This window comes from Cyanidioschyzon merolae, chromosome 16, assembly GCF_000091205.1.
Source record: "Cyanidioschyzon merolae strain 10D DNA, chromosome 16, complete genome".
Taxonomy (NCBI): domain Eukaryota; phylum Rhodophyta; class Bangiophyceae; order Cyanidiales; family Cyanidiaceae; genus Cyanidioschyzon; species Cyanidioschyzon merolae.
This window is the reverse complement of record NC_010142.1, coordinates 243,597-266,366: the sequence shown is the minus strand read 5'-3', so window position 1 is coordinate 266,366 and position 22,770 is coordinate 243,597. Positions and strand designations below refer to the sequence as shown.

Here is a 22,770-nt window from a genome sequence, read left to right as displayed (position 1 = left end):
TGGGACACCCTGTAACCCAGTTAGACTTGTTTGCTGGACACTGCGAGTCGTCCAGGTATTTTCCAGAGTTTGTGTCAAAGCAACGCTTCACTCGATTTTTGTATGGATACGTTAGGAGCTCGCTTTCTGCAGTTGGAAAAGGAGGCTCTGATCGTACTGCGAGCGTACGCGTTGGCGTTCGAGCGCTGGACAGTGTTCGTACGGAAACCACTGGAGGTGGTTGCCCAGCGCTTGGCTCAACAAAGCGCTTACCTAGATCTCGCCAGTGCCCGAGCGATTACGTACATCATCGCAGCACCGCTGTTATGGAACGTGCTCGCCCGACTTGAGTACTACACGAGCGTGTGGAGTCGCCTCTGCCGTGGTCGACGGCGGTTCGCCTGCTTGCTGCTGGCCTGTTGGGTATTCAGCTTTTCCTTGTATCGCGATCTGGTAGTGCTGGAGGCAATGCAGACCAGTGCGGTGCGCTTGCCTCCGTTTCCACAGGCGTTTATACCAGCGGTGGTGTGGCGCTTCTGCACCCCACGAACGATAGCCTCGGCTGTAGACGCGGTCGCCTGGGCCGCGTTTGCCACTGGGCTTGTCCTGGTGACCACGTCCTTTCTTCAGCTGGGTCTCTTCGGGACGTATCTAGGGGACTACTTCGGAATCTTGAAACCATCCAAGGTCTCTGCGTTTCCCTTCAGTCATTTTGAGCATCCGATGTACGATGGGAGTTCGTTGCTGTTCCTTGCGGAGGCGCTTTTTGAACGCAGTACCCTGGGTCTGTTGCTCACGTTGCTGCTCTTTGCGATGTACCGTATCGCGACAATCTGGGAGGGATCCTTCACCAACTACATCTACGCAAATCGGGCTCGTCAGCGTGCGACTTTTTCCGGTAGGAAGCACGCTGACTGATGGCGGTCGTGTGTGCATATGCGCTGTCGCTGTCGAGGCGCCGATACAACCCAAGAATGCTTGACTTGAGGCGACTGAGGGTGTATCACTCGGGAGAGCGAGCTGTGCGATGATCACGGGACGCGCACGGTAGCCTCTGCCACGCTCCTCGTAAAGTGCACATGCAAACGAGGTAGATGCTGCTGTTGCTGCGATGCGGTAATTCACTCGCCACGAGAAGCGCATGCGTTGTGAGGATTCCACACCAGAGACCATAGAACTGCGAGTGCCTGCGCTTCCGTTTCGTATCCGTGGATAGGGTGCCTGCGGACGCCAATCTCGCTGGTACAGCAGGCTTTGGTCCGCTGGCTGGGGAACAATGCGACGATGACGTTGTTCCGTACTGGGAACAAAAAGGTACACAGACGAAGAGATATTTGCATGCCTCGACGCTGCGCTTCGGGAAGCGAGTCCTGGACATCGGCAGGCACGCCTCTGTTGCGCTTTTTGAGCACAGAGCATTACCATCTGCAGAGGCCCACGTGATAGCGACCATGTCCAAATACGGGGCTATCGTGATAGACCTCGAGGCGTTGCAACAACTCACCGTTGTAGAATCGTGACGTAAACATCGTGCATCCTTCGGTGGATGCGTTCATGCCCTGCAGTGCGTATCGATGAGTGAGTGCAATACCAGACAACATAAAGCACCCCCAGCATCATACAGTGTCCAGCGGCACGACCTGAGCTGTGATTCTCCTCACGAGAAGTTTTTGCGATACGAGGTTCGGTAATCGACAAGATGCAATCGGAAACGATTGTCATGATCGAGGTTGATCGTTCTCCGTGACCAGCACCGCAGTCGCCGAAGAAGATTCGTCTGTGCTAGGCTGCGTACCGGTCTTTGCTATCATGAACAGCTGTTGCTATGAGAGGCTCCGATGGCAACTATTGCTGTTATGGACGGACTTGTTTCCAGAACAGTAGCCGCAGACTCTGCTCCCGGGGAAAGAGAGGAAGACGTCATCCACCGCACAGTGCAACGATCGGTGGTTGCTCGCTTCAGCGCCATGTGAGCGTGTCGAGGACGCGAGAACCGCGTTTCCTCAGCCATGCGAAGCAAATTATGGAGTGGCTGGGGTGCAGGCTTGCTGGGAACGCGGTACAATGCACATCGCGTGGTTGTATTTACCGGCGAGTTGCATCGCAGCGGTGGTTTTCGCAAACGTGGATTCCCACACACACACACGCGGATGCTCCAAGCGTACACAAAACTGAACGAAGCAGGTACCGAAGCACCACAAGGTCGATGCCTGTCGTAGCCGTTTTTGTTTGTGAAACCGCGTTGCAATGCAGATGAAATGATTGTGAATGACTAGGTGCATGGCGAAGATATCTTGGATGCGGAAAACCATGCCGATGATTGGAATGAGGATCTATGCGGTACGCGCGATACAGCGCACCTCATCTCGACTGAGCTGCGCAAAAACGCGCACCAAAATCACAGAGAATACAAGATAACGTGCTTTTTATGAAACATTAAGGATTTCATGGAAATCGGAAATGTCCACGCAAGGATCAAGTACGCTCGCCCGGTAACTCGAATGTACGGATGCCATGTCGGGTATCTAGGTCGATGCAGCGTTCCGGTACTGTGCAAGAAACCCGGCGGAACCTGACTCTCTTGCTAGGATATCCGGCTACGCATATGTGTTTTAAGAGATCGATGCAAGGACCGCGATCCTGCACCATACGAATCGAGATGCGGAACACGTGCTTCCGCACCAGCATCAGGATACAAGGCATGAAGTCTTTTTCTCGTATCGCACCAGGAACGTCACCCTGCAATCGATGCAATCGCTTATTCGCTGTCGGCTAGAGGAGATCATGCCTCAAGGCATTCCTGCTGTATCGGTGGCTTGTTTTTGCGCTCGTGCTACTGCGTCCCAGAATCGCCGATACGGTTCAGAGGTGCGCGCTGCGGGGTCTGTTCTCAGGCAACGGATGGTTTCGTCAACAACTGGACTGGTACCGTAATGCAACGAAGGCGCTTCACTGAGACTGAGGCCGTCGACCACAGCCTGTACGATGCTCACTGCAACCTGGGCACTGCTTTGTCCGACCTCGGCACTGGCCATCCGCTCCGCCAGGTCTCTGACGAACAAGTCGTGCATCGTGTCTAGCTTGTGTTTCACGAGTGGATCCTCGTCGGGGATCTGCCGGCAGCCACGGTCGCGGGACGCAATACCAAACCGAGTGCTGAACGCCGAACGTACGGGTCCCGGATTCACACAGATACAGCGAATCCCGAAAGGTTCCAGCGAGTACCGCATGGCCTCGGTAAGACCCTCGAGAGCGAACTTGCTCGCCGAATACAGGTCACTGAATGGAACCGCTCGAAGCCCAGCCAAGCTGCTAATCTGAATCAGAACGGTGTATAGACCTTGCGCCTGGTTTCTCTTTGACTGGGCTCGCATGTAGGGCGCCAGCACCTGGACGCCCCGCATGACCCCAAACACATTGGTGTCAAAGAGCTGCTGTGCTTGCTCGACCGTAACCTGTTCTGTCGATCCCGACACACCGTAACCCGCATTGTTGATCAGAACATCCACACGTCGCTCAGGGCCGGGTAACTGGGTAGCGAGCGCCTTCCATGACGCCTCCGAGGTGACGTCCAACGCGCATACTCGGAGTGCATCTGCTGAGGCTACTTTCCTCGTCGTCGTCGTCGTCGTCACGGTATTTCCGCTTTCTGTGTATCGCTGAACTAGCTCGCGCAGACGCGGCTCTCCCGTAGGTAGACTTGACGGTCGCATGGTCGCGATGACCCGGAAGAGGCCGCTCGCCGCCAGCATAGCGGCAGTGTGCAGCCCTATGCCAGTGGTCGTTCCTGTGACCACAACGACCGGCAGACTGGTGGCATGTTCGAACCGGGAAGCGAGCGGCTTCAGGGTAGCTTGCGCATACCCCCACTGCTGCAGGTCGTCGGCTTCAAACGCATCAAACATGGAGAGCGGAGAGTGTGACGCTCGTGCGCAGCAGTGCGTTCGCGGCACTCAGTTTCCGTTATCGTTTGGCGCTGACAAAGTTCGAACTGAAGAAACGCTTCGAATACTGTACGAACTGCACTATCGTGTCAACCAGAGTAACACGGTGCGGTGCAGGTCGACTCCGCACACACACACACACACCTAGCTACCGAGGCGAACGAGTCTTGTTCCTAGCGGCCTTATTCAGAAGCCATCGCTTCCTGCGGATCGTGCTCAGCGCTGGATGGCGTCCAGACGCCGTCAAGTCGCGATGTCGTCGATCTCCGGACTTGCTCCGGAGGTATACGATCAATCTTCGCGATGCTCAGTCGCATCGAGCGATGGAGTACCATGATCGTTCACCAAGTGTCAAGTGAATTCGTTCCCTGTGTGTACGTACGGTGCTGGAGCTTCGCTGTGATGGCTGTTCATATCGTAGGCCGGGACAGAGTTCCAGGCACGAATCCGATGCTCCTTTTTCTGTGCACTGATGTTTTTCATGGAAAGTGTGCAGCGTTTCACCACAGAACCTTAACTGAGTCCTAGAGGATGCACGCAAGTATTCGCTGGACACAAAGTCGATGCACGTTGCGGAAGCACGAGACGTTTCCGGATGTAGATCGAGGCTGTGAAATCCTGGTGCAGCTTGCGCTCGCGTCTCATCGTCTACTGTTTAGGAATCTGACACCCAACCAGCCCAAGGTACTCTAAAAAGTGCATTCAGCTTGATACCAAACGCTAGGTTTGTACGATTTGCAGCGAGCATCCATGTTTGTGATGCCCGTTTATCCTCCTGAATGCATTGATGGAAATCGTACAGAATACCAAACGCTACTTTTGTACGATTTGCAGCGAGCATCCATGTTTGTGATGCCCGTTTATCCTCCTGAATGCATTGATGGAAATCGTACAGAATACCAAACGCTACTTTTGTACGATTTGCAGCGAGCATCCATGTTTGTGATGCCCGTTTATCCTCCTGAATGCATTGATGGAAATCGTACAGAATACCAAACGCTACTTTTGTACGATTTGCAGCGAGCATCCATGTTTGTGATGCCCGTTTATCCTCCTGAATGCATTGATGGAAATCGTACAGGATACCAAACGCTACTTTTGTACGATTTGCAGCGAGCATCCATGTTTGTGATGCCCGTTTATCCTCCTGAATGCATTGATGGAAATCGTCCAGAAACGTTTCCTGCACGCGTTGCACGCGCGCGTCGAAGGAGCACAGGATTCCAGGCTTTGTAACCTCCAGCGTGTCAAGCGCTGCAGGCTACCTCCAAACGACGCAACTCGTTGGTCATATTCTTTCGCAACTCATCGAAGAAATGGTGAATACGCTCCCCGTGCAGCCCCTTCGAAACGAAACCGTTGGCGAGCCCAGCGCGATCCCATGTACGCTTGCCAAAGATAGTCCGCATGAGCCATTTGGGCGCTCACTTACTCGCTCTGAATGAAGCGTATCTAGCTTCCGTATCTGCTCCGTATGGTGCTCGGAGCGTCGGGGAGGCTCTTGACCTAGTTGTTCCTCTTTTTGGTATGCCTCGTGGCTTTTCATTGTGTCCAACTCCTGACGATCCCGAGCCCTGGGATATTTGAGCAGCTTCATCTGCTCTCCGTTCAGGTCTCTGGCTCCGGCGTCTCGTCCTTGAGGTACGGCTACGGGCATGATGTTCTCCAACACGAGATCCATTCCATTAGATATTCGTCGGATTCATATACCGTGAGCGGCTGATCATGAGTCTCGTTGCTCGACCCGGCCTGGGTTTCACAGAGTGCGTGCATAATGACAGTCTACTGGTCTCCGTTGTTTCTGGAAACTTCATTGCACTTCCTGCTTGTTAAAGCGGAACCTGGAAAGAGCTCCGCCTACGGTCCTCGTGAAGCTGTTCGAATGCTGCATGCTCGTTAGCAGAGACCGACTCCCTCTCCTCTGCCACCTTGACTTGAAGGAGTGATAGGAACGTAATCGCTTTGCGCTTTACCCGCTTTCTACTCGGCATTCAGACGAACAGATTCGACTATAGGTCTGAGACTCGTCATATCTATCTATGGATCTCCGTTTCCTCAAGTATCTTTTCGTCACCCTCGCGGTCGCGAGCATGCCCACGGACCGGAGCGCGTTTTCCGCTCACTCCCGCGCATTCGCAGCGAAGCAATACAGCGGTTTAGGATTGGTGACGTTAGAGAAGCGCCTGTCGAAAGACTTTGGTGTCATAGGAACGAGCGACGCATCTATGGACCGGTAAGTGCCAGCGTGGCTCTTCACAATAGAGAACACGCCTTCGGCTGGAGTGAAGCACTTAGAACGGGATGCCACGCAGCGCAGCTCAGTACCTATTTCAGCCACATCATCCTCTTATCGCTTTTTAGTGATCGAAAGCGACGTTCCCCATGAGCAGCACCGAAGATTGTGGGAATAAAAAGCCAAGAAGCGTGCTTCAACTGTGGATCATGTGTTGAGCGATCGCGTCCGTTTCATGATTTGTATGTGACCAAACGGTAGCGTCGCTGCGAACGTTGATGTTCCCGGAATGCTTGACTGTTACGACTTTGCGAACAGCGGTTTGCCCCTTTTTGATTGCCCACCGAAAATGTATTCCACTACTGCCGAATGAAGTCTAATCGACTGGGATGAACGTGCGTCTTACGAGTACTACTGCGAGAGCATCATACGAAAGCGAAGCGGGCATGCTGATACAGGTATTCCGGAATGCGCTAATCTGAGTATAACCAGTGCATCCCAAATGATCCCCTGGACGCCTCATGCACTACGATGAGCGGCAGGTGGATGCGTTTTCGTCGGACTGGGGTCGTTTCCCGGATTACAGGTAACGCGTGCATAATTTCGGAGCATTCCATTACATTCTTCGACTCCTCAGCGTCAAGAAGCATGTTACGCGCAAACTGCTCCTGCAACAGAGCCTCGCTTGATGCGGTTGATGGATCCGACGCACCAGCGTCCAGAGCACGAGCTCTGCTCGCGCCAGGTCATGAACCAGGCAGCTACCTTGATTCCTTGTCAAATGTTTTACGGAGACGTCAATGCTGCCTCGAGGCCATTGTAGTTCGCTTCATCATCATGCATTTGAATCGGAGTTTCAGGGCTACGTCGATTCTGCTTCGATTTTGCCTCATCTGTCAACGTTTTCATGCTCGCTTGTGCCTGCAATCTAGGATTTGACGCGGTAGGAGTGCGAATGCGTCCTATCCTGGGTGCGCTTCATTCGAGGTATTACCAAGGTTTCTCGCCAGTACGCGTTCCAGAAAGCATAACCAGCTGGTACCAGGTTCTGCACCGTAGGATGCTCCGGTGCGGTCCAACCGCGGACCCAGACACCTCGCGAGGTGCTCGTGCTTGGCCAGTGTTCTGCACTGTAGCGCTCCGCAGCACATGCGTTTCCCGGTGGCAAGTGGTGACTCGTACGGGTGCTACACCACGAAGCATTCGACGCGAGCACGTATCTATCAAAGACGCAGCCCGTGGACCGGATGCATATCCAGAATTCCTGTTTTCTTGAAGGAATTCTTACATTTCTCCCAACTCGAGGCTTTATACATAAAGAGTTCTGGTCCGAGCGGAAACGAGACGCCTCTCGTGAGTCGATCCTCCCGCGACCCGAGACGGCAGGCTTCTACCATACCAGAGCGCACTCGATATCCACAGCACCTCTACACTGAAACGACCTACGTTCCCCGGAAACGCAAGGCACTCTTATGCAGCGTGCCTACCAGCGTCCATCCTTGGAAGCTGGTAGGCACGAGTGCTGTCGTTCCGGGTACGCTCCGCGTGCGCGATGGCCAGGCATCGCTTCTTCGTTTCAACGTAGAAGCACTGCACGCTGCTTCTCGCTTCGGTGCAAGCACCGCGTACGTGTCCAACTTTTGGACAGACGCACTGGTACCCCACTTGCCAAGCAGGGTAATTGCGCTCCTCTAAACAATAGACATGAGCACCGAAAAGGCCACATGTTTCGAACCTCGCCGGCAGAGGATCCAGCGTGCAGCGGCGCGCTTCGGACATTCGCGTCGGGATGCCGAGTCTCCAGAGGCTCCGCTCGGAGCTGCTCACCGTATGGAAACCCGGAATGCTCCCGGTAGTGCGACCAACAAACTAAAAGAAGTGGGTTTTGGGGGTGAGATAGAGTTTGCGCGAGAGCTCCAGGAACTGCTCGGGATCGTCGAGCGAAAACTGGGACTCTGCACGTCAAGCGACGCGGGCAGTGAAAATGGTGTGGAACGGACACCCGAGGCGCAGTTGCCGCTCGTGTACGTACCACCAAGTGCTATTTGGCGACAGCTTGATCACTATGTACAATGTGTTATCAGCGGGGAGAGTGCAGGTTCGCGCGACTTGCTGGAACAGTTTCTCGAAGACCTTCTTCGGTATTCGGTACGGACGAAGCACGCCTTCTTTTTGCACCGTCTCTACGGCGGCTCGGATCCAGTAGGACAAATAGCTGACCTCATCTGCTCGGTGTTAAACAACTCTGCGGATACGTTTTCCGCTGCGCCGTATCTGGTGCTTCTCGAACGACGGGTTATTGAAGCGCTGAGTTCGTGCATCGGCTGGAAGACACCGCTGCAGGGTGATGGTATCTTCTGTCCTGGCGGCAGCTATGCGAACCTTATTGCACTGACGACAGCGCGCCACGTGTTTCAAATGAATGCCAGGCGACCGCAGACAAAGCGTACCCAGCGCCATCACTGCAACGAGCGGCGAATGGGGATCTTCACGTCGGTCCAAGGCCACTACAGCGTTCGACGGAATGCGGCCATGCTCGGGTTCTGTGATGCACCCGGTGAGGACTGCTCGGATGTCGTGCTGGTGCCCTGTGACGAGCAAGGCCGCATGGACCCGGAGGCGTTGCGTCGACTCATTCACTGCTTTCGCAACACCCGGCCGCTTTCCAGCGTATTCGTGAACGTGACAGCGGGTACGACTGTTTTGAGTGCGTTCGACCCTCTGCCCGAAATCTGGACAGTTCTGGCAGAGGCATTTCCATTGAATTCCGTAGAGTCAGCGTCAGCAGAGCTGGAACAGCGCCTTGAGGCAGACACCATGATTCGGGAGCGCTTGCCTCAGCCGACGTTTTGGGTGCACGTGGACGGAGCCTTAGGCGGCTCTTTCTTATTTTCGGAGAGATTTCGTCCGGTGGCGCTGGCTGGGCTTGAAAAATACGCAAATTCGTTTGTGCTGAATGCTCATAAGCTACTCAATGCACCGCTGCAGTGCTCGATTCTGTTAGTTCGGGAGCGCGGTTTGCTTCAGGCCGCGCACGCTGCGCGAGCACCGTATCTGTTTCACGACGACCTCGATACCGATGCGCAGTACGATATTGGCGACATGACGCTGACGTGTAGCCGCCGCTCTGATGCGCTCAAGTTCTGGCTGATGTGGATGTGGCGTGGCAGTGCTGGTTTCGGGGCCCGCGTGGAAGCCGCTGCTCGCAACGCACGCGCTATTGCTGAGGCCATGGCGAAGCGACCGTGCTTCCTCCTGGTACACTGGCCGCTTGATCGGTCTTATCCTGCGACGAATGTTTGCTTTTATTACCTGCCATCGGACATGCGAGAAAGCATTCGGAACCTGGCAGACATCAAGGCGGAAACAGCCGCTCAGCTGCTGGGTAGCATCAGCGTCCGGCTGTGTCGAGCGCTGCAGGTCAGCGGCAAGGCCTTGCTGAACTACTGCACGCTCGAAGGCACAGATTTGCCGATTTTTTTGCGCCTTGCCCTGCATGGTCTTCACGTATACGAAGAGCAGGAAATTCAAGATCTCCTGAACCGCATTGAAGACTGTGGCGATCACGCAATCCGTCCCGGTACACCAGCGAGCATCAGCGGCAACGTCAGCGGCGGAGTGTCGCCCGTAGGCGACGACGGCGCTCATAATGCCGTCCTCTAGATCGCTGGATGCTGGCGCAGCGCTGAAGTTAGTGCTGGGCCACGATACGAGCCCGTTCGTGTACCAGACGACCCGAGCAGTAACCCTGAAAACCTTGGTCCACCAGACAGCGAATCTATACACACTTCGCAGTGTAGGAGGTCAGACCAGCCGTGACGCTCCCAAGATCATAAATAACTTAAGCGAGCCGACACGATGCCGTATCCGGTTTACTCGGATCGAGAGCCCGACGCAGCAAGCTTCGTCGGAGTCCGCGTGGACACTTGTCTCGTCTGCCTGCGCATGCAGCGTCTAGGGTTGCAGCTCCGCACCTACAGCTTTTTACGTCATGATTATGATTACTTTGCAGATAGGACAGTTGCAATGGATATGACGTTTCTGGTGCCCGGCGCTATCTACACTGGATTTCACGGTCCGGCAAGTCCTTGCAGTTCATGTGGGCATTCAGGATGGTACGCGTGGCGCTCTGTGTCACGAATGGCATAGAATGGCGTGCGAGCAGCTCCACAGCGAAGCGTCGCTCGCTTCTGAGGATACTCAGTCCGAATCACTGGTTGCATGGTTTGGTTCGGATCGACTCGCGACTGCGCTGTACCGGTGTTCAGCGAGGCGCCGGGTCCGAAACATCTCGTCTCAGTTGCTGCAATGCAACGGTGCGTTACCCGTCATGCCGTCGCAGCATTTTAGCGATGACAACTAGGCACTGGCTCGCAACTTTAACTAGGCATCATCAAAAGTAAAGCGCTCCAAAGTATCATCATCCGGCGAGGTGCGGCCGGTGTGCTGTCGACTCGAATGACATGCGTGCACGTGTGCACGCATCGGTGCCGGCATCCGTGCGCAGACACGCATGATGCGATGCGTGTCGCGCGGGAAAATCACCGCTCCGCCCGAGTGATGCTGCTCTGGTGCTTCTATGTCGATCGCTTTTTCTCGGCTGCGATCATGTTGTCATGATCCTGCGACAGCACTTTACGATGGACCTCAATCTACTTCCATCCTAAAAGCTTAAGCACGATTTCGAAACCGCTCTGAAGCTGCCAGACAAGCCCGCCAGTAACTGCGAACGCCATGGCAAAATGTGCGTTGCGCGCTGCGGTATTCCCCCGCCGCATCGCCGGTGCCAGGCTAGCCATCATGCTCATGAGCGCCACCGAGGCCAGACCAACGTACAGATGCGGTCCCGGAAAGAGTTTCCCAGTACGAGTGTACGTATTGGCCATGCCCTCGAATGTGGTCACCGTCATCACGGCGAGAAGGATGCTCGCGATTTGATAGTGCCGATCGCCGGGTTTGGCCTGCGCCAGCTTCATCTTCAGTTCCTTGTCTTTGGTCGTACGCATCGTACGCGCCTGGTACCCCAGATAGAATGCGTACAGCGTTCCGAGCAGGACACCGTCCATGACCAGTGGATGCACAAGCGACAGCGGCAAGCTTTTGAAGAGCGCTTTCAGAGGTGACTCCGGGGCCGCCGTTTCCTCTGCAGCCAGAACAACGCCAGGTATCGTTGTCGTCATCGTAAGCAGCGGTATCGACAAGCGCTGCGCGAGCGACAGACGAGCCGTAGTCTTTTCGGGTACCGACGGCGGCGTATTGTTGCCCGGAGCGCACGCGACCACCGGGCAGGGCTTGCGCAGCTGCGGTTTTTGCAGCGCTCCTAACCGACGCCTTGAGACACAACCGTTATTGTTCTTCGGTTGTGGGTAGTGAAGGTGCAACCTCGCCCTATTCGCTGGGATAACAAACCCGAACATCTTGAACACCCTGATCACCGAATTACAACCAGAATACCTCGTACCGCTGCAGCTGTGTACGACGGGATCGTATCCGCTGGCTGCTCACGCTGCCCAGCAGCCTGCGCGGGCGACGAGCGCCACAAGATCGCCCTGCTGCGCGAAGGTGCCGCGTCGTTCCAGCGCTGACGACGGCAAGCAGCCGACGCGGTGGAAGCGCGAATCCATCTCGCCCGACCTGCACTCTTGGTGCAGCGCACAAACTATGACATTTATCAATTCGGTATCGGCGAGCTTTGAATAGGACCGATGGAACTAGGGAGAGAGCGTAGGCGCGGGTTAGAGGTTCTGCGTCATGGAAGGTGCCTCGGCGAAGAGACGGCATCTGTTCTGGATACCAGATCGCTGGGGTAAAGGGAGCACGGTCAGGCAAGCGTATGAGATGCTGTGTGTGGATTTCAGGGCATCGATGTCGATCCTATGATCGCGATCGGATGGCGTTCATCGCTTCACATTCCAGGCGGAACTCGTGATGCGTCGCATACATGGCCGAACGATTGCCAGCGGACGTGCCTGGGATGGCAACGATCCACCGAAGGTCGTGTGCCTGCGAGTATCCGCGACACCGTCGCCACGAAAGCGGCGCGCATCGCGGCAAAGTAGTCGACGCGGCGCGCTCTTCACGAATGTCAGACATAAATGGGAGGGATCCACGAATAGAACGCGGGCGGTGGCTCTGAAATTAGTGTGCCTCGCAATGCCACTGGCACCAGCGTTGGCGGGCCTATGCTGCGACTGCGTCCTAGTCCCCGCTCCGCCATCTCCGACTTGGAATACGCAAGTCGCTCGCATGCCCCCGATTCCTTCAGTAGGAATCTGGTGATTTCGGTGGCAGCCTCCGGGCGCCGATGTCGCAGTTCCCGACTGTTGTCGACGCGTTTCGTGTGCAGACGATGGTTGCATCTATGCGTTGCGTGTCATTCACATGCGCCTTACATTCAGCCTCACTGCGACCTTCGCAACCGGGTGACACCTGACTTTGGACGCGTTTCCCCGTATGCCTACAGCATGCTGTCCTGACCCAAAGGCCACGAAGACGTTGCGCGTGAACACTTGCTGCATCTCTCGGTACACGCTTTGTACGTGTACAGAAGGCTCGCCTCGATGCCCGCCTGAACGTTTGCGCCCGGTGCTGCGCGCTACGATCACGGGTTTCTTCTGGGCGATCCTGTAGGGCGCGTATACTGTCCGCTACACGCGCTCGCTCTTCTACTCGCAAAGCGATTTCTGGGAAGCGAAGTTGACCGTGATGTACCGAGCACCGGAGGGGAATCCTTGCTGAAGATCAAGCAGCGTAATAAGGATGCGTCTAGGCTCCCTGCATTCGTGCAGAGCTTCGATGCATGCTGCCATGCAAGCGATCGCTGCGATGACTCAAGTCCACGCCCGAGACCCATTTTCACGCGAACAGAAGAGACCATAGCGCCTGGAAGCATATTCCGTGGTAGGTATCATGCCATTGGCAAATGTCGTTTCACCGAATCTTATCTATGGTCGGCAAAAAGAAGAGCAGCTCGCGATCACGTAGGTTGTATACGCGCATCCTTTCGCAGAGGTCTGCCTGCTTTTTGGACCGGCCGCCTGCTATTGGTTTCAGTTTCTCCGCGCAAACTTCGAGTCTGAGCTGACGCCTCAAGAAGTTCTCTCGGTTCAGCTCAGTGGGTCTCGTCTTCAGTACCAGACATCGTCTGACATTGATGGCGGCTTTGAAGTCTCGTTTTACGAATTTCATGTATGCAGTGCAGCTGATTCGATTCACCTCTGTAAGGATTCCTCGAACGCTTGTCCTTTGTGCCATTACAGCCCCGTCATTGGCTCGTGGGACGAAAACCTTCCTCGTCTATCTCCACTCTCTTTCTTCGTACTCTTCTACGTCACTTGCTCTTCTTTGCTTGATAGTCCGTGAAAAGGGGATATTTTTCGTACTTCACCCAGCACACGGCAACATCGGTCCCTCGAAACCCCCTCCTGCATGTCCATACCTTCCCCTTAGCCTTTTCATGTCATCAAATGGACGCATTTGGAAGGCGTCGCCTATAAACCGCGAAAAAGCAGTTCATGACAAGCGCCTAGCTGTGGAACACAATTGAGGTGAAAGACTTGCATTTGAGACAAGTCTGACCTAGGCATCGCTGAGTGCTCATCAGTCATCGTCGATCGCGCGGATGCTCTTTTCGTACTCTTCTACGTCACTTGCTCTTCTTTGCTTGATAGTCCGTGAAAAGGGGATATTTTTCGTACTTCTCCCAGCACACGGCAACATCGGTCCCTCGAAACCCCCTCCTGCATGTCCATACCTTCCCCTTAGCCTTTTCATGTCATCAAATGGACGCATTTGGAAGGCGTCGCCTATAAACCGCGAAAAAGCAGTTCATGACAAGCGCCTAGCTGTGGAACACAATTGAGGTGAAAGACTTGCATTTGAGACAAGTCTGACCTAGGCATCGCTGAGTGCTCAGCAGTCATCGTCGATCGCGCGGATGCTCTTACGGATTGCCGATTTGAAGGCCGCTCAAAGAGCGCGCTTTTGAATAGTGCTAGGGCGGCGAAGGCAGTGCTGGGTGCGCGGAAACGCTCAAAAGTACGTTTCATAGGATACGAGGGGCGACGGTTCAGCCTCATGCAGAGACATCGTGTGCGAAAGAAACTAGAAGCTGAGGTGAACGTGCACATACCATGGGCGAGTTAGCTTGGCTGCACCAGTCACTGGGGCTGCTCGGTGCTGGCGAGCGGGCAGCGAACCCAGGGTCGCTAGCAACCACAAGCGAACGGTTGCGCGTTTTCCAACCGGCAAAACAAAGTTTAGGGGCCGAGTTTACGATAAGCAAGAATGCCGCCACACGAAACGGCTTTCTCTGTTCGTTTTTAGGAGGTATACGCACGTGGCGCTTTTGCGAAAACGCGCTGCCTTGTCGATGGCGATTGACGCTCAAGTCCGAGCATCGACGCAAAGACCTGCTGAGTGTATTTGCATTCCGTGAGCCTTATTTCGTACGAAAATTGAACGAGCAGGCGCCGAAACGCACTGTGCACAAAAGGATCAAGCTTCAAACTAAGTTGCTCTCTGGGGAAAAATTTTCTGAAACAGATAGCTATGCTCGCAAAAGGCGCGCGATGGTGACCATACAGCGTCATGGTTGCGCAAAGAAGGCAAGGACTGCTGCATGCTGCCGAGCGGTATCTATCCCTAGTGGTGACCCGTTCCCGGGAGAGACTCGAGCGTCGACGGCGAGCATGCTCTACACCAATGCACGAGTCGAAGCTCAACGGGCAACAATAGCCATGATCGTGACGAATCCCTCTGGTGCTTCAGTATCGCCGTCGAACAGGAAAGCCCTCGCCAACATCATTCCGCTACTCTTCTTCTTGATTATCTCAGCAGCGCTCCTCGTCGTGGCCAGTGCGAATGTAAGCCTGTTCCACGAGGCGAGTCAGAAGTTTTTGAGCATCGCATCACAGGCGTTACGCTATTTCGCGAACGCTGGAACTCGAGTCGCTCGTGAATTCAGGGCACAGGTCGGAACGCTATCTCGAAACCTTGTCAAATCTGGAACCTTTGCCGGCGATCGCGTGCGTCACGTCAGGGGCACGCAACCAGAGTTATCTTCACGAACGCAGAGCGCTTTCTGGACTAGAGATCCGTCCAGCGAGGCTGAGCCGCAGCATACAGCAGCGCTCGTGATTCGCGTTTTCGGCAACTTGTTGTTGCTTTTGCGCTTGCAGCTCTTGTATCTAGCTGCGCGCGCAAACGCGTTCATGGGCTACAGCCGCGAGCAGGCAAACAAGACTCTGAAGATGACAAGCGCACAGCTCGAAACAGCACTGCGGCGTATCCACACCGAGCACGCCTCGGAGACAGCTGCCGTGGCAAGTGGTGTAGCGACGGCTTGGGCTCAGTTCCAGCGACGTTTGGCGGCGCTCGGGCGTCCCGATGACGAGGTGATCACTGAAGACCCCCAACTGTCCTGGGAAACATATCAAGAAGAGTTTGAGCGGAAGCTGGAGGAGATATGCAAGCGTAACTTTAGTGAGTTCGAACAGAAGCTGAAAAGCGAGAGGCTCGACATTGAAGCCATTCTGTGCAAATATGCGTCCCTATCGAAACTGACGGAGCAACCCACGGAAGAGGCAGAGCGCGCCATGCGACTGGCCACTCCTGAACAACGTCGCGCCTTTATGGAAGCAGCAGTCGAGGACCTTGCTTCAGCGAGAAAGGCGCTGGCGCCCTTCCTAGAAGGAATCTTGGATCCGTCGAACCCAGATGCGGAATTCTCAATTCGAGAAGCAGAAAAGCGTGGGATAACAAGTCTACGTGGGCGCCCTCTCGACGAAAACTTGCGCCGCGAACTCTCCCAGCTTTTCACTGGTGGCTACGATTGGGACGGTGAGCTCTACACCGCCGAAACCGAGGGTGCGAAGCTCTGGAAGGCGGCTGTTGAGCGACTCAAGAAACGCGAGGATGTCGTGTTTCGTTTACAACAAAGCATTCAAGACATGCGCGCAGCAAGCACAACGCAAGTGCCCATCGACGCTAACACCAGAGACTGGTCGGCAAGCGCTCGGTCCATATCCGACACAAAACCTCCGGTGCTTGAAAACGACAAGACAACAGGCACGATTGCTCCAAAGCCACTGGCCGATGAACTGAAACTCATTCGGGAGCAGCTTAGTGTCATGAGCGACGAGGAGCTCGTGACCTGGATCCGTACGAACGTACGGGATGTTGTCCGTTCCGGTCTGGCGGAGAAAGTTCTCGGTCGCTTGGCACTTGCTGTCATCGCGGCCTACATCTTCGTGAACCTGGTTATCAAGAATGACATCGTTCAGCAGCTGGAACTGGTCCGTCCCTATGCTGAACGCATTGTGCGTTTCTTTATACTCTAAAGATAGGCAAACAGTATCGACTTGGCGATCGCCAGGACAGGTGCATCCAGCGGATGCTCCACCACTGACCCGTGTTCGACCGCACGCTATGCCCGTGTCGGATTTATGAGGAATATTGGGCTGCTCGCTCGGTTCCTGCAATTCGATTTGCTCCCGGTCCATGTATAGATGCAAAGCGTCGGTATTCAAAGTCTAGGAATCACGGCGTATGGATTCGTACGACTTCTAAGGATTCGCGGCTGTTTTTCAGTGGGTGGCTGCTTCAACGCTTTGCGTCTGGAATTCCTCACGTCATAGGAATCAAGATGATACGCGACGACTTCGAACAAGGGTTTGTAAAACATTGAATACCATGATCCTATTCAGGTGTACAAGTCCGCACTCTACTGCTTTCATGGCTAGTAGCGTGCTCAAATCACGGGTTATTGAAGTTTTCGATCGTTCGCTTCCATAGGCACTCTTCGTTGAAGAGTTTCGCGCCGCCGGAATGACGACGAGAAAGAGCTATACCTCATCTCGAGACGACTTGTTGAACAGATTCATGCAGAGGGTTGGCTGAGCTTTGGCAAGTCAAGTAATCGCTTCCGTTCGAAAGACAAATCCGAATTTCCGAGTCGCCATCGGCGAAACGACATTCGCCAATGGCATGATACCTACCACGGAATATGCTTCCAGGCGCTCTGGTCTCTTCTGTTCGCGTGAAAATGGGTCTCGGGCGTGGACTTGAGTCATCGCAGCGATCGCTTGCATGGCAGCATGCATCGAAGCTCTGCACGAATGCAGGGAGCCTAGACGCATCCTTATTACGCTGCTTGATCTTCAGCAAGGATTCCCCTCCGGTGCTCGGTACATCACGGTCAACTTCGCTTCCCAGAAATCGCTTTGCGAGTAGAAGAGCGAGCGCGTGTAGCGGACAGTATACGCGCCCTACAGGATCGCCCAGAAGAAACCCGTGATCGTAGCGCGCAGCACCGGGCGCAAACGTTCAGGCGGGCATCGAGGCGAGCCTTCTGTACACGTACAAAGCGTGTACCGAGAGATGCAGCAAGTGTTCACGCGCAACGTCTTCGTGGCCTTTGGGTCAGGACAGCATGATGTAGGCATACGGGGAAACGCGTCCAAAGTCAGGTGTCACCCGGTTGCGAAGGTCGCAGTGAGGCTGAATGTAAGGCGCATGTGAATGACACGCAACGCATAGATGCAACCATCGTCTGCACACGAAACGCGTCGACAACAGTCGGGAACTGCGACATCGGCGCCCGGAGGCTGCCACCGAAATCACCAGATTCCTACTGAAGGAATCGGGGGCATGCGAGCGACTTGCGTATTCCAAGTCGGAGATGGCGGAGCGGGGACTAGGACGCAGTCGCAGCATAGGCCCGCCAACGCTGGTGCCAGTGGCATTGCGAGGCACACTAATTTCAGAGCCACCGCCCGCGTTCTATTCGTGGATCCCTCCCATTTATGTCTGACATTCGTGCTGACTGCGGCGTCGGAAATGGAATGCCCTTTCCAGCGGCTACTCTCCACGGACAATGATGGATGGACTCGCGCGTGCAACCTCTAGGCTCAAGTTGTGATATAAGGATGCTGCAAGCGTATTTTCCACCCGGATTTCGTGCTTGACGGAAAAGGATGGGAAAAGTGAATCGTTCGAATCATGGACCGTAGGAAGCATCACTGGTTAATGCAATAGGCGCAATTTTTTTTCATCATACTAATGACGATAGATGGATCACACTCGTGGTAGCGCGTCTCAGCTAAAGTTGCAGGGTGAACGACCCTGTAATAAGCCGTTTCGGGCCCACTGAAGCGCTGCAACAGATCCTGCGTTTCCAAGCTTGTTTCAGGATAACGCGCGCATGCATGAGCAATCGCGACTGCATGTAGAGACTGCTCCACTCGCGATAACGTGCAAGTCGATTCCCATATAGCAGTCTCGTCGAAACAGCACGACATCGTTCAGCGAGCCCGACCTGGACGCCTGATGCGCATTCCGGCTGGAACGCTGTGGTGCCAAAGCCTGCAGGCGTCCTCGATCAACGATCGCTCGTGACAGTCTCTTGGTTTGAGATCGTCACCGCGAGCCTGCGATTCATCCAGGCACATGACGGAAGGCGCCGCTTAAAAGAGCTCATGCTCTCTGATTTCAGTCTTCTGGGAGCGTTTCAGATGTAAACATTGTCCAACAGGCGTTTTGGACGATGCAATCGAACCGTAATGATTTCATCCGCAGCGCTGGGCGCATCATCCTGTTGATATTTTGGGATCATTGCACCTGGGGTGCTGCCTAGTTCGATGTGAGCCAGCCACGAGCTCGTGGCATTAGAAAAACAAGCGACGGTTTGAACGATGATGGAGAAGTGGGCAATCGCTGAGAACGCTCATGCTACACTTGGATAATGTTCCTTGGTCACGTTTTCCTTTCGCGTACTCAGGTCTTACGGGTCTTTTCGTCGGGTGCACCACCGAAAATCCGAGAAGCAGAACGTTTACTTCAAAAAATCAAGCGTTCATGGTGGCTTCGAGCTATCCATGACGCTCTACAAAATCTCCAGAGCAAGGCGCACGCTGGTACCTCGACAGACATATCAAAACTTGCCGAACTTACAAACAGCCCAGAGACCGTCAACCCAGCGCGGCACGCGTTACCAACTCCAAGTGGTGCTAGTTTCTCGAACTCCATAGCGCTGACACCAGTCCAGGTGCTTCTTAGGCCCGAACTTCGAGTTGATATGCATCACAGCAACCAATCGGTGCAGCGGACGTTCTTCTACCGACGGTTTGGATCGATATCGTCGGTCCGCAAGTCCACCGTCCCGGCACTACACTGTGCTCTATCGGGATCGCGAGACAAGATCGTCTTCATAACTGTGGTAGCGGCGATGCCGCACTGCGGAGAAGCGATCTTGAGCTGGAAGCTGCGCGCAGCATCCGCGACGCGCCGACCCCTGCAACCGCGCGTCGTTCATCCGTTCGACTGCGTACTCGCCGTTAAAACCTATTTCGGCAAGCGCGCTGCGTCAAGAGCTTGATAGCGTACAAGTCTAGGCTCAGGCGGTATCTATCTCGAATGCTATAGAACAAAATGCGTACAAACTCTGAGTCGACGTCTTGCGATATAGAGCAGGTTCTCGAGTTGCACGGGTGCAGGGAGGCGTACGAGCGACTAGAGGCCTGCCTTGGCGAGCACGACCGAGACTGGTCCGCTTGCCAGGAACCTCTGAAGTTGCTTCGTGACTGCTACGAGAATAGTCGACAAGGCGCTGCCGGGCAACGCTCTTCCGCTCTTGCCGACTCCACAACAAAGGCGAAGCCACGGAGCTGAGTGCTTCGTTTCGATTGGTGACAACGCTAGCACCTGCAAAGCTGGATGAAACAAGTCTTTACAAGCTCTATACGTAAGCGCTTTGAGGACCCTCAGTTGCTAACTTTGGGCGCTAGCAACGCGGTTGCACGCGATGCACTTGAAACGCCTGCCGAGCGCGAGCCTGGGCGAACACATCACCCTGCATGTTTCTTGGCCGCCAGCAACATGCGAGGAACTCTTCGAGGCCAGGCAGCGTCACATTCCACACCCGGCCTGAGCGGGATTATTGGAACGTATGATCAGGACACACAAATTGCAGCGATCAAGCAATGCATGACAGTCACAGCGCCCTCGAACGGGTGTGTGTGTGTGTGTGTGGCATCCCAGAGAACCCGGTCACTCGTTTGGAGTACGGAGCGGATCCCGCGTTTGTCGCGGAACGCGCTGCGGTTGCCGGTTTCGGTTGCGTGCGACCAATCCAAGCACCCAAACATTCCCGTAGGCAACCTGTACAGATTCTCTAAAAAGTATCAGTTGGTTCTGCCGGCTCATCGTTCTCGGCAGGTGATTGCGGTTGTTCGTCGAGCAGAACATCGAAGCACGGCAAAAGACAATCGAGAAAGTCCACGTTGTCGAGCCAGGATGGACGCTCAGCACTGCATGTGCTCATATAACCGTGCATGAATGCATCGTCGAAGTTGTCAGCGCCGCAAAGGCCATCCAAATGCAAGATTGGGGGTAGTAGACCACGGCTTCGCCGATGCTCGGAATCCGATCGATCCGCCCCGGTTGACTCCTGCCGTTTTTTGGATGAAATATTCCCCGAAACTGAAGTTCCTGTGGCCTGCGCCTTTTCGTGAGTCTCAGTGACGAATGTTTCGAGGTTGCGGGACATGCTTCACGACAGGTTTGACGAATACGAAGCTCTGTAAATAGGAGGACTCAACTACGAATCCGTCGTTGTAACCGAAGGAGATACGTGTCCAGTGCACGCATAGCAGCACGTGCGCCGTCTCCGATCGGTCTTGCCTGCATGCGTGTCGCGCATTTTCCCGCCAAGTCGTATCCGTGACGTGGTAGTCGCAACGGCGATCGTCTGTCGAGCAAAGTAAGGGTGATATCTGCACCTGAGCGGCAACGCCAGCGTCCGATACGGCGACATGGCGGTCAAAAGTGGGACCAGGTGCTTTCGTCTGACAAACACAAGCTGGCACAGGCGCATGCCAAGGGTTTGTCCAGTTTTGCACACCGCAACCGATGTCTGATGTGGGCAGTGGGTGTACGGCGGCGGCGGCGGCCTCGAGTAGAACTGAGTACACATCTGTCTGCTTGGTAAACATGGAGTGGCGCGTAGGCGTACGCTAAAAGTTAATCGTCCGTCTTCTTGGAAGCGCTGGGCCACTTGCAACGTCGCCCTGCTCGCGATCGTTCGATAGCAAACTTGTCCCGCAACAACATGGAGCAATATGGAACAGCGGGTATTTGCAATGGTGCTGCATCGCACCGTCCATGCATCAACGACAAGAATACGCACGTTTTGCCACGTGCAGGGATGAATTCAACGCGAGCGGATGCCATCGGGAACCAGTAGCACTCATTCATGATGCAGACTTGGATTCGTTCGCATTCGACGTTGCGTCAGATTGGCGCAAATTCATTAACACCACACTGCTGAGGATGAGCGCTGAGCCGAACCAACCAAGCCATCCCATTCGCTCCTGGAGCAGCGTTACCGAGATAAACGCACCCCAGAGCGGACTTGTTGCGTACACAATACCCGCCTCTGTAGGAGAGACGCGACCGGCCCCTTGGCCCTTTACCTGCAACCAGGTCGTTAGTGCTGTCCCGAAAATACCGTTCCAAATCGTACTCAGAATGTACGCAATTAAACCAGATTGACCTGCGCGGTGGAAAAACGCTGCATCCATTTGCCAGTCAGCGCGCATAGAGTACCAGATCAGCGAGAGCACGGCCAGTGTTGCGGTTTTCACGGAAGCAACTGTAATGGCATCGCTTTTGCGCACCCGTTCACTTGAGAGTCGTATAGTGAACAGTGCATAGAGCACAGCGGCCGCCAGAGCACTTATCTGACCTGCCAATTTCGCAGACAGCGGCGTACATCCCTCGATGAACGCAATTCCCGGATGCAGAGCGGGTTTACTCGCAAGCCCCAGGCCGCTGAGCATTCTCCGAAACATATCCGGATCATCGTCGAGAATGAGCAGAGTGGTCCCACACAGGCTACATGCGATCGCCGCGCCTTGGCGCAAGTCTTGCGAACTTTTGGCCGAAGCTGCCCGAGACGCCCAGAATCGTTGCAGAAGTGCTGTGAATACGACGCTTGTCTGGAGCAGGAAACCCACCTGGGATGCCGGACTAAAGCGCAGTGCAAGTAACTGCAGAACAGTCCCAAGAAACATGTAGACTCCGAGCTCGATGCCGACCGCGAATCCAGCAGGAAAGTGCGGTATGGAGAAGGGAAGTGCGCTTCGTCCTCCACCCGCTGCACTCGTTCCCGAGCGACCCCAAGCCGAAGCAGATCGCCCGCCGAGTTTCATGAGAATCGGAACCAAAAAACCTAGTGCACCGCAGAGTGCTGGGCCCAGGTTGAGGAGAGCCGCTGAAGGCGGCACGTCCGATAACTGGAATAGGAACCGCATGCTCGGAGAATATGTGGACCAGATGAAAGGCACCGCCAACAGAAAGACCCGTCCACGAACGCCCGATCGTTTCGAGAGCTTCAGTTCTCCAGTTGGCGAGTGATCCGAAGCCTCGGTGCCCGAGGCGACCACACGTGACCTGCAACTGTTCCGCAATCGTCGTACGCGCTGTGGCCGGTGTCGAGTTCGGCAGCACGCACCGCATCGCGTATCTACGGAAGAGTACACAGGCCTCAAACTTGTGACGCTAGACACCCATGCTGGCCGCTGAGAGCACCACGCAACGAGAAGTGGCTTCATTGCC

The 22,770-nt window shown here is 54.8% G+C and overlaps 6 protein-coding genes and 1 non-coding gene across 7 annotated transcripts, besides 3 other annotated features; 3 read left to right on the top strand and 4 right to left on the bottom strand.

Annotated features, from left to right (window-relative positions):
* Positions 1 to 102: 102 nt before the first annotated feature.
* CYME_CMP111C (similar to second and third steps of methylation pathway for phosphatidylcholine biosynthesis; Opi3p) lies at positions 103 to 897 on the top strand (the record flags this gene model as incomplete). Its single annotated transcript, XM_005537733.1, has 1 exon — positions 103 to 897. The coding sequence occupies one exon, from the start codon at positions 103 to 105 to the stop codon at positions 895 to 897; it is 795 nt and encodes a 264-aa protein (XP_005537790.1).
* A 1,871-nt stretch (positions 898 to 2,768) lies between these two features.
* On the bottom strand, positions 2,769 to 3,884 carry CYME_CMP110C (similar to retinol dehydrogenase 8; the record flags this gene model as incomplete). The annotated part of the gene is made up of 1 exon (XM_005537732.1): positions 2,769 to 3,884. The coding sequence occupies one exon, from the start codon at positions 3,882 to 3,884 to the stop codon at positions 2,769 to 2,771; it is 1,116 nt and encodes a 371-aa protein (XP_005537789.1).
* A 1,271-nt stretch (positions 3,885 to 5,155) lies between these two features.
* Positions 5,156 to 7,478: a sequence feature (possible transcribed region).
* CYME_CMP108T lies at positions 5,881 to 7,862 on the bottom strand. Its single transcript, XR_002461523.1, has one exon. It is a non-coding gene; the product is annotated as a hypothetical transcript (transcript).
* Positions 7,863 to 7,986: 124 nt separating this feature from the next.
* On the top strand, positions 7,987 to 9,819 carry CYME_CMP107C (probable glutamate decarboxylase; the record flags this gene model as incomplete). The annotated part of the gene is made up of 1 exon (XM_005537731.1): positions 7,987 to 9,819. One exon carries the CDS (start codon positions 7,987 to 7,989, stop codon positions 9,817 to 9,819), a length of 1,833 nt encoding a protein of 610 aa, XP_005537788.1.
* Positions 9,820 to 10,808: 989 nt separating this feature from the next.
* Positions 10,809 to 11,573, bottom strand: CYME_CMP106C (hypothetical protein, conserved; the record flags this gene model as incomplete). Its single annotated transcript, XM_005537730.1, has 1 exon — positions 10,809 to 11,573. One exon carries the CDS (start codon positions 11,571 to 11,573, stop codon positions 10,809 to 10,811), a length of 765 nt encoding a protein of 254 aa, XP_005537787.1.
* A 2,715-nt stretch (positions 11,574 to 14,288) lies between these two features.
* On the top strand, positions 14,289 to 16,496 carry CYME_CMP105C (hypothetical protein; the record flags this gene model as incomplete). The annotated part of the gene is made up of 1 exon (XM_005537729.1): positions 14,289 to 16,496. One exon carries the CDS (start codon positions 14,289 to 14,291, stop codon positions 16,494 to 16,496), a length of 2,208 nt encoding a protein of 735 aa, XP_005537786.1.
* A 762-nt stretch (positions 16,497 to 17,258) lies between these two features.
* Positions 17,259 to 19,353: a sequence feature (possible transcribed region).
* Positions 19,354 to 19,492: 139 nt separating this feature from the next.
* Positions 19,493 to 20,729: a sequence feature (possible transcribed region).
* A 675-nt stretch (positions 20,730 to 21,404) lies between these two features.
* Positions 21,405 to 22,766, bottom strand: CYME_CMP102C (hypothetical protein, conserved; the record flags this gene model as incomplete). Its single annotated transcript, XM_005537728.1, has 1 exon — positions 21,405 to 22,766. One exon carries the CDS (start codon positions 22,764 to 22,766, stop codon positions 21,405 to 21,407), a length of 1,362 nt encoding a protein of 453 aa, XP_005537785.1.
* Between the last annotated feature and the right edge of the window lie 4 nt (positions 22,767 to 22,770).